Genomic DNA, 12,292 nt, shown 5'->3' with positions numbered 1-12,292 from the left:
ACCAGCACAAAAGTAAGGGTGGCAATACCATACTATGCCACCCTCTCTTCTGCGCTGCCGCTGGCAGCGGCACTGCCTTCAGAGCTGGGCACCCAGCCAGCAGCTGCCGCTCTCTGCCTGCCTAGCTCAAAATCACAGACATTTGTTCAGATTTCCAAAAATTTGCCTGGGCAGAGATTGGAGAACCAAAAAAGAGGTCCTATCCAGGAAAACCTGGACGTATGGTAACCCTATCTCTACACGCCCAAGCAGTGCCTCCCATATCTACACTGCTGTTTTTTACCAGTGTAGTGTCCTGTTGCCTCCCGCGTGCCAAAGCCTTTCCCATAGGACATAAGAACAGCCATACCAGACAATAGTCCATCTAGCCCATTGTCCTATCTTCCAACAGTGGCCAATGCCAGGTACTTCAGAGGGAATGAACAGAACAGGCAACCATTGAATGATTCATCCCGTCATCCATTCCCAGCTTCTGGCAAACAGAGGCTAGGGACACTCAGAGCATAGTGTTGCATCCCTGCCCATCCTGGCTAAAGCCATTGATGGACCTATCCTCCATGAAATTATCTAGTTCTTTTTTGAACCCTGATAGTTTTGGCCTTCACAGCATCCCCTGACAGATTTCCATAGATTCACTGTGCACATAGGCGCCAACTTCTCCTGACGCCAGTGGGAGCTCGCATCTCCCTGCCCCCAGACCTGCCCCACCCCCATTCCAACCCCTTTCCCAAAGTCCCTGCCCCTATTGGACTCCTTCCGCAAATCCCTGCCCCAGCCCCGCCTCCTCCTCTGAGCATGTTGTATTCCTGCTCTTCCCCCTCCCGCCCACAGCCTGTTACGCCGCGAAACAGCTGTTTTGCGGCAACAAGCGCTGGGAAGCGAAGCGAGGACAGCGCGCTCAGGGGAGGAGGCAGAGGTGAGGTGGGGTTGGGCGGGGAGCTTGGCTGCCCGTGGGTGCAGAGCACCCACCAATTTTTCCCCGTGGGTGCTCCAGCCCCAGAGCACCCACGGAGTCGGCACCTATGACTGTGCATTTTGTGAAGTACTTCCTTTTGTTTGTTTTAAACCTGCTGCCTATTAATTTCACTGGATAACCCCTAGTTTTTGTATTATTTGAAGGAGTAAACAACATTTCTTTATTCACTTTCTCCACACCAGTCAAGATTTCATAGATCTCTGTCATATCCCCCCTTAGCAGTCTCTTTTCCAAGCTGAAAAGTCAGTCTTTTTAATCTCTTCTTATATGGAAGCTGTTCCATACCCTTAATTATTTTTGTTGCCCTTCTCTGTACCTTTTCCAATTCCAATATATCTTTTTTGAGATGGAGCAACCAAAAATGCATGCAATATTCAAGGTGAGGGTATACCATGGATTTATATAGAGGCAATACGATATTTTCTGTCTTGTTATCTATCCCTTTCCTAATGGTTCCCAACATTCTGTTAGCCTTTTTGTCTGCCGCTGCACATTGAGCAGATGTTTTCAGAGAACTATCCACAATGACTCCAAGATCTTTCTTGATTGGTAACAGCTAATTTAGATCCATCAATTTGTATGAATAGTTGGGATTATGTTTTCCAATGTATATTACTTTGTATTTATCAACATTGAATTTCATCTGCCATTTTGTTGCCCAGTCACCCAGTCCCTGTTTCCTTCCCCCTTGCTGGAGCCTTTCACTGCAGTGTGCACCTTTCACTGTAGTGACAAGTGGTGTAGATGTGGACTGCTTTTCATGTGGCGTGCAGTTACCCTTGTAGTGCCTGTACTCTACATGCTGCCATAAGTATAGAGATTGGTCAGCACTTCCTCTCTCATGCTTTCTTAGAGCACGGTACAGTTTAATGCAGACAGGGGCTGTGGCAAAACTCCACACGTCAGCCTGTCAATGCACATTAGTCCTGCCCTGTAGCCAGGGCCGGTGCAAGGATATTTTGCGCCCTAGGCGAAACTTCCACCTTGCGCCCTCCCTCCCCCAAATAAATCACATACATTATACACAATACACGGTCACAGAGTAACATGTTATAATTTAGAATTTATGTTTCCGCGCTTTAAGTTTAGCAAATTTAGCAACCAGTTCCTCCAAGTCAATGCTGTGAGCAATGTCATGTTCCAGGGCCGCAGAGAGGATTCAGGAGGCCTGGGGCAAAGCAATTTCGGGGGGCCCCTTTCATCAAAAAAAGTTGCAATACTATAGTAACGTATTTGGAAATGTAAAAAATAACTAGTGAAATACATTAAAAAATTAATTTGTAATCATTTGAAAATACACTAAATACATTATTTAAAAACATTAAAAGCAGTAATGGTATGTATACATTTGCAATGACATAATGGGCTGTTGCTGGGTGATGGTGATGGTTGGTGCCAATGGGCTGTCGCTGCCTGGGGGTGGTGTTGCTGTTGCCCAGGGCTGGGTGGGGAGCTGGGCTCTGGATTCGGGGGTGCCCGGCTCACAGGGGCTGGGCTCAGGGATGTGGGGAGATGGGATCAGGGGGGTGTCTGGCTCAGAGGAGCTGGGCTCAGAGCTGGGGGTCAGGGCTGTGGGGGGGATGGGGTCGGGGGGTGCCCAGCTCAGAGGGGCTGGGCTCGAAGCTGGGGGTCAGGGCTGTGGGGGGGATGGGGTCGGGGGGTGCCCGGCTCAGAGGGGCTGGGCTCGGAGCTGGGGGTCAGGGCTGTGGGGGGGATGGGGTCGGGGGGTGCCTGACTCAGAGGGGCTGGGCTCGGAGCTGGGGGTCAGGGCTGTGGGGGGGATGGGATCGGGGGGGTTCTGGCTCAGAAGGGCTGGGCTTGGAGCTGGGGGTCAGGGCTGTGGGGGATGGGGTCGGGGGGTGCCCGGCTCAGAGGGGCTGGGCTCGGAGCTGGGGGTCAGGGCTGTGGGGGGGATGGGGTCGGGGGGTGCCTGACTCAGAGGGGCTGGGCTCGGAGCTGGGGGTCAGGGCTGTGGGGGGGATGGGATCGGGGGGTTCTGGCTCAGAAGGGCTGGGCTTGGAGCTGGGGGTCAGGGCTGTGGGGGATGGGGTCGGGGGGGTGCCCAGCCCCGGCCCCTTACCATGCCGCTTACCCCCTCTCCCAGGAGCCTCCGACATACTCGTGGGGCAGGGGGAGCCTCCAACATACGCGTGGGGGCCCCTACAGGGCCCGGGGCATAGGGCAAATTGCCCCACTTGCCCCCCACCCTCCCCGGGCGGCCGTGAACTCAGATACCGGGCATGATAGAGGCTGGAGTAGGGAGAGGGGGGCACTGGGGCAGCTCAGCTCTGCAGGCTGCCGTCCTCTCCAGCCACCCACACACAAGGGGAGCAGGAGCAGGGACCAGCCAAGGACCAAGGGGGCAGGAGCACAGGCGCCTGAGGCCGAACTGTGGGGAAGCGCTTACCTTGTCCAAGGCACAGGCGTCGGGGTCCTCTTTCTTCCTCCACTCCACCAGACTGCCGCCTGAGGCTCTTTTCTCCTCCGTGCCCCCCGCTGGGGCTGACCGTGGAGGCTGAGCCAGGAGGCAGCCGCCCCTTTCCTCCAGAAGCCCTGCTGTTGCGCCTGTCGCCAGGCTTGTGCCACGTGCGCTAAGCAGAGCTGTGGAGCTCTGCCCAGCCACTGGCGCCCCCACCGGCAATGAGAAGAATCGCATGGGATGGAGCAGCCGATGCGCTGGGAGGGAGAGGGAGTCTGAGCTGCCGGCAGGCAGCCCAGGGGTTCCCCTATGTCTGCGCGCCACCGGCAGCCCAGGGGTTTCCCTGTGTCCACGCGCGTAAAATGTAAAAAATGTAAAAAAAAAATTGGGGGCACCGCTTTTTGGCGCCCCCAAATCTTGGCACCCTAGGCAACCACCTAGTTGGCCTAAATGGTAGCACCGGCCCTGCCTGTAGCACCCTGTGCTATTTTAGTCCTGACAGCCCCAAAACTCCTGTCACTCTCAAGTGATTCCCTTGTTACTGTTGCTAGGATGTGGTAGGAGCTACATCAGAGGTGGGCAAAGTACGGCCCGCAGGCCACATCCGGCCCGCAGGACTGTCCTGCCCAGTCCCTGAGCTCCCAGCCGGGGAAGCTAGCCCCCGGCCCCTCCCCCGCTGTTCCCTCTCCCCCACAGCTTCAGCTCACTGTGCTGCCGGGCAGCTCAGCACTGGCACACCCCCCGTGGGGGTTGGAGGGCGCTGGGGAGAGCAGCCTCAAGGGAGCAGGTGGGAGGTGCGAGGAGTGCAGCAAGCACAGGCCGGAGGAGGGATGGAGGAAGGGATAGCTCAGTGGTTTGAGCATTGGCCTGCTAAACTCAGAGTTGTGAGTTCAATCCTTGTATGGGCCATTTAGGGATCTGGGGCAAAAAATCTGTCTGGGGATTGGTCCTGCTTTGAGCAGTGGATTGGACTAGATGACCTCCTGAGGTCCCTTCCAACCCTGATATTCTATGACTCAGGAGGAGCACCGGGCGGCCACGCAGCCAGCCGGAGAGAAGCGGCGCTTTGAAGGGGAAACCGCCGCTTCTCTCCAGCTGTGCAGCTGCCCTTGCTCTTCCTGAGTTCTCCGGCCATGTTCGCAGGGCCACATTCCGAAAGCGCTGGGGGTGGGTTGGATAGGGGGTGGGGTCCCAGGGGGCGGTGAGGGGGTGGTCAGGGGACGGGAGGGGGGTTGGATAGGGGTGGGGTCCCGGGGGGCAGTTAGAGGCAGGAGGTCCCAGGAGGGGGCGGTCAGGGGACAGGGGGGGACCTGGGGGTCCTGTCAAGGGGCAGGGTGTGGATGGGTCAGAGCAGTCAGGGGACTGGGAGCAGAGGGGTTGGATGGGTTGGGAGTCCTGAGGGGGACAGTCAGGGGGCAGGAAAGTGGGAGGGGGTGGATAGGGGGCGGGGGGCAGGCTGTTTGGGGAGGCACGGCCTTCCCTACCTGGTCCTCCATACAGTTTTGCAACCCCAATGTGGCCCTCAGGCCAAAAAGTTTACCCACCCCTGAGCTACATCTTGCTGTTCTTGGACAGGAGAGTTGTTAATGATATGGGGTCTTGACAGTGACAAAGGCCAGGTAGAAGAGGAAGACTAGGGGCTTTCTCTCTCTAAACAGGGTATAGAAAGGTAAAAGCCCTCCCTCTAAGCCAGGGGCAGGCAAACTTTTTGGCCTGGGGACCGCATCGGGTTTTGTAAATTGTATTAAGGGCCGGTTAGGGGAGGAGGTCATAGCCCAGCCCCCACCTCCTATCTCCCCCCCCCCGGTCCCTTACGCCCCCCCCCCCCCGCGACCCCTGTCCCATTTCCCCCCCCGCTCCCTGTCCCCTGACCGCCCCTTGACCCCCACCGCCCCATCCAATTCCTCCTCTCATTCCTGACAGCCCCCCCCCCCCGGGACCCCTGCCCCATCCAACCACCCCTTCTCCCTGTTCCCCCCCCCACTGCCCCGACCCCTATCCACACCCCCACCCCCTGACCACCACCCCGAATTCCCCTGCCCTCTATCCAATCCCCCCTGCTCCCTTCCCGCGTTGCCTGGAGCACTGGTGGCTGGTGGCATAACAGCCATGCTGCCCAGCTGGAGCCGGGTCATGCTGCTGCCACCGCACAGCACAGACACCGGGTCAGGCCGGGCTCTGCAGCTGCGCTGCCCCAGGAGCTCACAGCCCCACCGCCCAGAGCATTGCGCCGGCGGCGGAGCAAGCAAGCTGAGGCTGTGGGGGAGGGGAGACAGCAGGGGAGGAGCCGGGGGCGAGCCTCCTGGGCCAGGAACTCGGGGGCACGGCAGGACAGTCCCGTGGGCCAGATGTGGCCCGCGGGCCATAGTTTGCCCACCCCTGCTCTAAGCCCTGTTGTTAATACCCAGCCCCCACCCCCCACATATGTGAGTTTCATTCTATCCACTAGAGGTCAGTGTGATGCTATATGAAAAGCAATGTCTATTGTCTAAACCTTGATTGTCAGTGATGATAGGCCAGGCACATGTCATCCCCGCCTTGTCAACTCTTCCTGCTCCTTTGAAGACCCCTGCTTGCTCTAGATCACTGAGGAAGAGGTCTTTCCCACATTGCTCTCCACTGTGATTCATAGTATGTCAGGGTTGGAAGGGACCTCAGGAGGTCATCTAGTCCAACCTGCTGCTCAAGGCAGGACTAATCCCCAGACAGATTTTTACCCCAGTTCCCTAAATGAGCCCCTCAAGGATTGAACTCACAACCCTAGGTTTAGCAGGCCAATGCTCAAACCACTGATGCTACAGCAAATTGAAGAGGAGCAGGATGGAGAGGACTGCAGTTGAGGAAGGATTTCTGTGAATCTAAATGCATAGCAAAATGCACTAGCCTGACATGCTAAATACTACTGTGTAACGGATTTACAATCCTTCTCTTTAGATTCACAGAAATCCTCCTTGAAGCTACAGGCCCCCCATCCCTCCTTCTTCGAAAGTGCTGCAGCAGCATTGCAGGACAGAGGATGCTTGGGGCTTTTCCCTACACTGCCAAGTGTATTGCCAACTAAGATTTTTTTTTATTATTATTATTTGCAGGGCCGGCTTTAAGCTGATTCACCCAATTCCTCAGAATCGGGCCCCGCACCTAACAGGGCCCTGCTCCGGGGGTCTTCGGTGGCATTTTGGCAGCAGGGGGTCCTTCGGTGCCCCCCGCCGCGAAGTGCCGCTGAAGACCCGGACCGCCACCGGATATTGGAATCGGGCCCCGCGGGTCATAAAGCCGGCCCTGATTATTTGCATATTATTACCCTAGGGCAGATGTTAGAAGAGCTGCTCCTGTAGGTACTGGAGGGATTGTTCTCTCTGGGAATGCCTGTGTGCCACTGCCCTCTGTTGGATGGAATTTAGAAGACCTGCAGTATTGCCAGTCTCAAGAGAAAAATCACGAGTCAGATCCCTCCAAAAATCATGAGATTGGCCCAAAAGTTGTGTGTTTTGGTCTGTCTTTGATTTCTGAACTCCCCCTGCCCATCCCCAGGGTGTGTGAGACAATTAATGTTGCCCATGCTCCCAAATGGATTAGATAAGGTGATTTTGGCCCTGCTGCAGGAGCTCTCACCTCCATATCTGCCCATCCACTGCCCAGCAATTCTGTCCCCACCCCCATCAATTCAGATCTCCTCTGTTCAGCCCCTCCAGACCCACACCTTGTCAGGTCAGCCCCCCAGCCTCACTTCTTCTCCTCCTGGTGTTCTTCGCCCCCTTCTCCCAGGTCTGGGGGTCTGCCGCGGGGTTGTCGCTCCCCTACGCCCTTTCTGCTGCTACCAGGCTGGCGGTGGCAGGGGAAACGGGGGAGGAGCAGAAGCGCTATCCTGTGCCAGTTGCTTACAGGAGGGCTGGGAAGAGGAAGGAGTGGCACCATCCGGAACTCCTGGGGGCTTCTGCTCAGGGCCGGCTCCAGCGTTTTCCCCGCCCCAAGCAGCAGGGATAAAAAAAGGCGCGATCAGCGGCACTTCGGCGGCAGCTCTACCCTGCCGCTTCATTCTTCAGTGGCAGGTCCTTCCCTCCGAGAGGGACTGAGGGACTCGCCGCCAAATTGCCACCGAAGAGCCGGACGTGCCGCCCCTTTCCGTTGGCCGCCCCAAGCACCTGCTTGCTGCACTGGTGCCAGAAGCCGGCCCTGCTTCTGCTCCCTCCTCTCCCCTCCCCTCCTGTGAGAATGGCTTCATATTGCTATGGGGTGGGGGGTAGCTCTTCCTGTAGTAGCTTTGATTGCTTGCTCAGTATCAGGAGGCAGGCAAGTGGGGCAGGCAGCCAGTTGGAGGGCTTAAATTCATGCAAGGTCGTTGCCAGACTGGCTCCTCCAGCCCCAGACAAAATTATGTCGCTGGTGGAAAAAATCCTGAGAGTTGGTGATAATGTATGTATGTCATTATGTGTGAATTCCATCTACTGGCTGAGCTGTGGGACTTGCTCTGTTAGCTCAACAAGCAAATACAGGCCTGTATTTTTGGCGCCAAAGTTCTCTCCTTCCATGCTGCATGTACAGGGTTTGCTGAGGTGCCCCCAGGGTGTTACGCTATCAGCTTTTCCCTGGCACACTTGGAGCAGTGGAATCAGCCCATTCATTATGCATCTCACATGGGAATTACGTCTTCACTAACCTTTCCCTCTCACACACACAGAGTATGTAATAGCTGGGCTGAAACATTTCCACTTTGATCCTTTTCTGAGCAGCAGCAGCTCCTCATTTTGAAAGTTGTTCAGGCTGGACACTGGAAAGGGGAAGGGGGAAGGAACTTGGTCTTCATAAAGGGCCATTTTCTCCATCTCTGTTTCTATACACCATACTTCGAGAACATGCATTGTTAGCAGGAGACAATCCTACCGAACCCTCTAGTCCCTTTCCCTTCTCCTTCCCCTACCTCTGCTCATTCCCAACCCTCCTCTCATCTCTTCCCTTCTTTTTCTCTAATCCATTTCCTTATTCACATGCATGTGATTTATTCCCCTTGACAGCTGGTTTAATGAAGGGATATCCCGCCATGAGGCAGAGAACTTACTCATGAGCAAGGAAGTCGGCTCTTTCATCATCCGAGCCAGCCAGAACTCCCCTGGTGACTTCTCCATCTCTGTCAGGTACCTGCTACTTACAGTATCTTTCTGCTGTTTCTGCTTAATGCTGCTGTCCTTAGCCTCCCCTTGACAGGATGGCAGTGCCTTGGGAAGCTTGCGTGGTGCCAGTCAATGGGAACAGGTGAGGCATCTGCTTCTCGGATGTTTCTTTTTCCATTAAAGTGACACAGCAAATACCCCCATCCCAAAATCACAACCCCAGCTGTCCTGCTCCTTTTGAAGCAGAGCAGAGCACATTCTGTGGGCCATCTCCCACCATGCAAAACGTGTGCCTTTCAGGTATGGTTTTTTTGTTTTGTTTTGTTTTGTTTTTTGCCTAATGGCTTTAGTTACTGGCCAAGAATGTTGTTTAATATCCATTAGGAGGTGACTTGCACCATTAATTTATTTCACATAGGCCACTGAGCAGCCACCAGACGGGAATGGCTTTCAATCGCTGTTGACCAAATTGCACAGGAACCAGCAGCTTAACAATTATGATAATAAAAATCCTTAGCATTTATGTAGCACTTTGAATACTGAAATGCTGTATGAACATTGACTAATAAATCAAAAAGACTCCATTTCCCAGCCCCCTGGGCCTCTAACTCCCTATGCTTGTTTCCCTTTTCAGCCACTTATTCTAGTCCAGCCATTCTCAGCCTTTGTTTCAAACCCAACACTGCCCCCTCCTGCATGAACCCAGCATGGCCCTGCATGGCACTGGGACTGCAGACGGTTCTTCAGAGGGAATCCGTTGTTCCATTGGGCGCTGGTGGACGTTATGCAACAAGTATGAAGGGGTAAATCTCAGTCCTTTGCCCCATCTTGTCTAGGGATTAACCTGAGGAAAAATACCTCAGGTAAGGTTATAATCTGGTGGCGCTCTTTGCTTAGAGCCAACACAGGTCCACTTGTTAACGGGCACCGTGCTGCTGCCTTGCCCTCTTTTAAATAAGGTGCAGAATGAAGCTTCTAACCATTTGTGGTCATAAAAGATCCCATGACCCTTATTTTGAAAGTAAAGGTCTGAGCCCCAGTGCCCTGTACTGATTCTCCCATTTGGCCATGCATCCTCAAGGCAGCTGCATTTTTCTGGTTGGTGAGTGATTCCTTTACATACAGGGTTACGTTCAGATCCAGTGTATCCAGGTGCAATGCCACTGACTTCGCTTTCCACGAGTCCAAATTTGGTCCAGAGTCTGCAAAGGGCTTTTGGATTAAAGGTATATGAGGAAAGTAAAATTATCGTCTGATGTTCATTTCTCCACTTGATCACAGGCATGAGGATGATGTCCAGCACTTCAGGGTGATGAGGGATACAAAGGGCAACTACTACTTATGGACAGAGAAATTCCAGTCACTAAACAAATTGGTGGAGTACTATAAGACCTCCTCTATCTCCAGGCAGAAGCTGATATTCCTGAGAGATGGGAGCCAAGAAGAGAAGGTATGCCCAGGGTTCTCAAACCATCCCTGAAAAACACAAGTGGAGAAAGCCATCTCATGGGATGAATTTAGTGCTAGAATGTTGCTTCTGGAGACCTTCAGTAGAATCCCAGTCAGGTCTCTAGATTGGAGGGCCTCTCAGCCTAGATTTTTGATTGATTGCATCATAAACACATTATGTAACTTAATGAGATTCGCTGTCTGCAGCAGGGAATGCTGCAAATCAGGACTGAGAGGCTTTGCCAGAGCTGTGTAGGGGCCCAAGGACTGGAACTGCAGGACATGCTGCAGGTCAGGATTGAGGTGCATCAGCATGAATAAGGGGAGCCAGGGCCAGCTTTAGGAAGGGGTGGTACAGAATAGCTGCAGGAACACTGATGTGTTTAGGGGCTCAGGGATAGAACAGGAAGGGGCTCACAGGGCAAACTGAGTTTATTGGCAGAATTAAGAGAAAAAATTGAATTTGGTTTCTTTCCCTCCTTGAATGGACTTTGGGGGCTGCCACTGTTATAGCTGAACGTTTGACTGCATTGAGGAATTGCTTCTCTCTTATTAGTTACAGAACATAGCAGGGTATTGTGGAGGAATTGGGGACAGGATGTAGAAGGGGTGGCAAAAAAGGGGCATAAAGTTGTCCCAGAATTCCAGAGATGTGAGCACAGTTTGTGAGTTCAAGGAAGAAGCAACAAAAGATGTTTGTGGAAGCAGGGAAATCCCTGTTCACCGAATGCCCATTTGGTGGTTCTGTGCCAGGAAAATGAGGGAATGACGCAGCACAGGCTGCCAGCCATTGCAAACACAATGCTGAGAAAGAGAGAGAAAACACATGGTAACTACAGTAACGGAAGCACTGCTTAACCAGGAAGCGGACTCTGGCATTAAATTACCAGGATGTGTGGTTAGAGACAAGGCAGAAAATACATGACTTGTTCATTGTGGCAATAAAGTTTTATCAGCTCCATGTGGGACATTCTTTTCAGCTACAAACGGGCCATAGGGTTTTTCAATCTGATAAAGGGTTCTGTGTTGTTGACTCCTTCTAGACCACTTATCTGGCTTTTTTTTAAAGCATTACCTAGCTGTAAGGGAGGCCACATATAGGAGAGAGCTGACAGCAGAGGAAGTCTGCACAGGGCAGGAGATATTGTATTAGTAAAACAATCTGTTGAAGGTGGCTCAGAGCAGGGAGAGGGAGGAAGGGGGATGATATTTGTGCCAAGATGTAGACAAGTAAATGAAAGAATAGGGGAGGGGAGGTTGTAGCCAATGCTCCACTCCATTGCTGTGGTGATGAGGGTTTGTACTACGCCTAGCACCATGGGGTCTTGGGCCACGACTGGGGCTCAGAGGCACTACAGCAATGATAATAATAATTAATAAGTAGAGCCAGATGCAGAGACAAATTAAGTCTGAGGCCAGAGTTTTCAAAAGAGCTCAGCCCTTGGGGTGCATGTTGGATCCTGAGCTCTACTGAAAATCTGGCTTCATTGTGGGTGCTGAGCCCTTGAAAGTCTGGGTCTGGGCAGTTAACCAAACACTAGGCCTCACAACCACTTTTATTTACAGTGGGTAAACAGGCCCCAGACATGCTCTTCTCTTTCTGTAAAATGCCTCAGCCACACATGATTGTTTACTGGAGGGAACACTGGGGCCCAACTCACCTTGAGTGTGTAGTGAGGGGACAAATGCAGGCTCCAAACCCATCCATGTATTTGGGCTCACAGCCCCAAATCCCCACTTGCACTTCTGAGGGGGAGTGGCTGTGGTGAAGAGACAAAATCCAGGATCCCAGATTTGTCAATTTGTTCAGAGGAGCAGAAGTCCTCCTTTGCATAGGCCCTAGGATTAGGGAGAGTAGTGGGAGGACAGAGATCTGGGGAGGGAAAGGGACAGAGTACTGATTGCCAGAATACCAGCAAGGGCATTGTGGGAAGCAGACCTGGCCCAACCTTTATCATTCTCCCCCCCCAAGGAGAGGCGTGGTGGGAGCCTGGAACGGGGGGTACAGGAAGGACTCCGCCTGAGTGGAGCAGCTGGAGAAATCCGAGCATCAATGTCCAAGAGATATGCAGATCCCTCACCACCCCTGCAGCAGCAGCAGCAACAGGTATCACTGGGAAAGAGGAGTTAGCTGGGATGAGCCTGGGCTGCAGAACATGCTGGTCTCTGCTCACTAGGAGCCGGGCTGTTTATCTAATTGTTTAAGTGCATCGCCATGACTGCTTCTTCACATTGTGATGTAGCATCAATGTATAGTGTCAGCATGGTGACATCTGGTGGACTGAAATAAATATGTGAACTTCTATTTTGTCCTCTAATATCAGAGTTTATGGGATGGAC

The 12,292-nt window shown here is 53.2% G+C and overlaps 1 protein-coding gene and 1 long non-coding RNA gene across 3 annotated transcripts in view; one reads left to right on the top strand and one right to left on the bottom strand.

Annotated features, from left to right (window-relative positions):
• Nucleotides 1-12,292, bottom strand: part of LOC128838746 (uncharacterized) — a 47,774-nt gene that overhangs the window by 19,392 nt on the left and 16,090 nt on the right. The gene's annotated exons all lie outside the window — the stretch shown is intronic.
• GRAP2 (GRB2 related adaptor protein 2) overlaps nucleotides 1-12,292 on the top strand; it is a 40,711-nt gene that overhangs the window by 25,205 nt on the left and 3,214 nt on the right. For both annotated transcript variants that reach the window (XM_054016229.1, XM_054016228.1), the window contains 3 exons: nucleotides 8,408-8,527; nucleotides 9,785-9,953; nucleotides 11,925-12,059. In XM_054016229.1, the coding sequence (XP_053872204.1) occupies nucleotides 8,408-8,527; nucleotides 9,785-9,953; nucleotides 11,925-12,059 (424 nt within the window). The remainder of the gene's footprint in view (nucleotides 1-8,407; nucleotides 8,528-9,784; nucleotides 9,954-11,924; nucleotides 12,060-12,292) is intronic.

This window comes from Malaclemys terrapin, chromosome 1, assembly GCF_027887155.1.
Source record: "Malaclemys terrapin pileata isolate rMalTer1 chromosome 1, rMalTer1.hap1, whole genome shotgun sequence".
NCBI lineage: Eukaryota > Metazoa > Chordata > Testudines > Emydidae > Malaclemys > Malaclemys terrapin.
The sequence above is the reverse complement of the archived record's forward strand: the minus strand, read 5'-3'. Positions and strand labels throughout refer to the sequence as shown.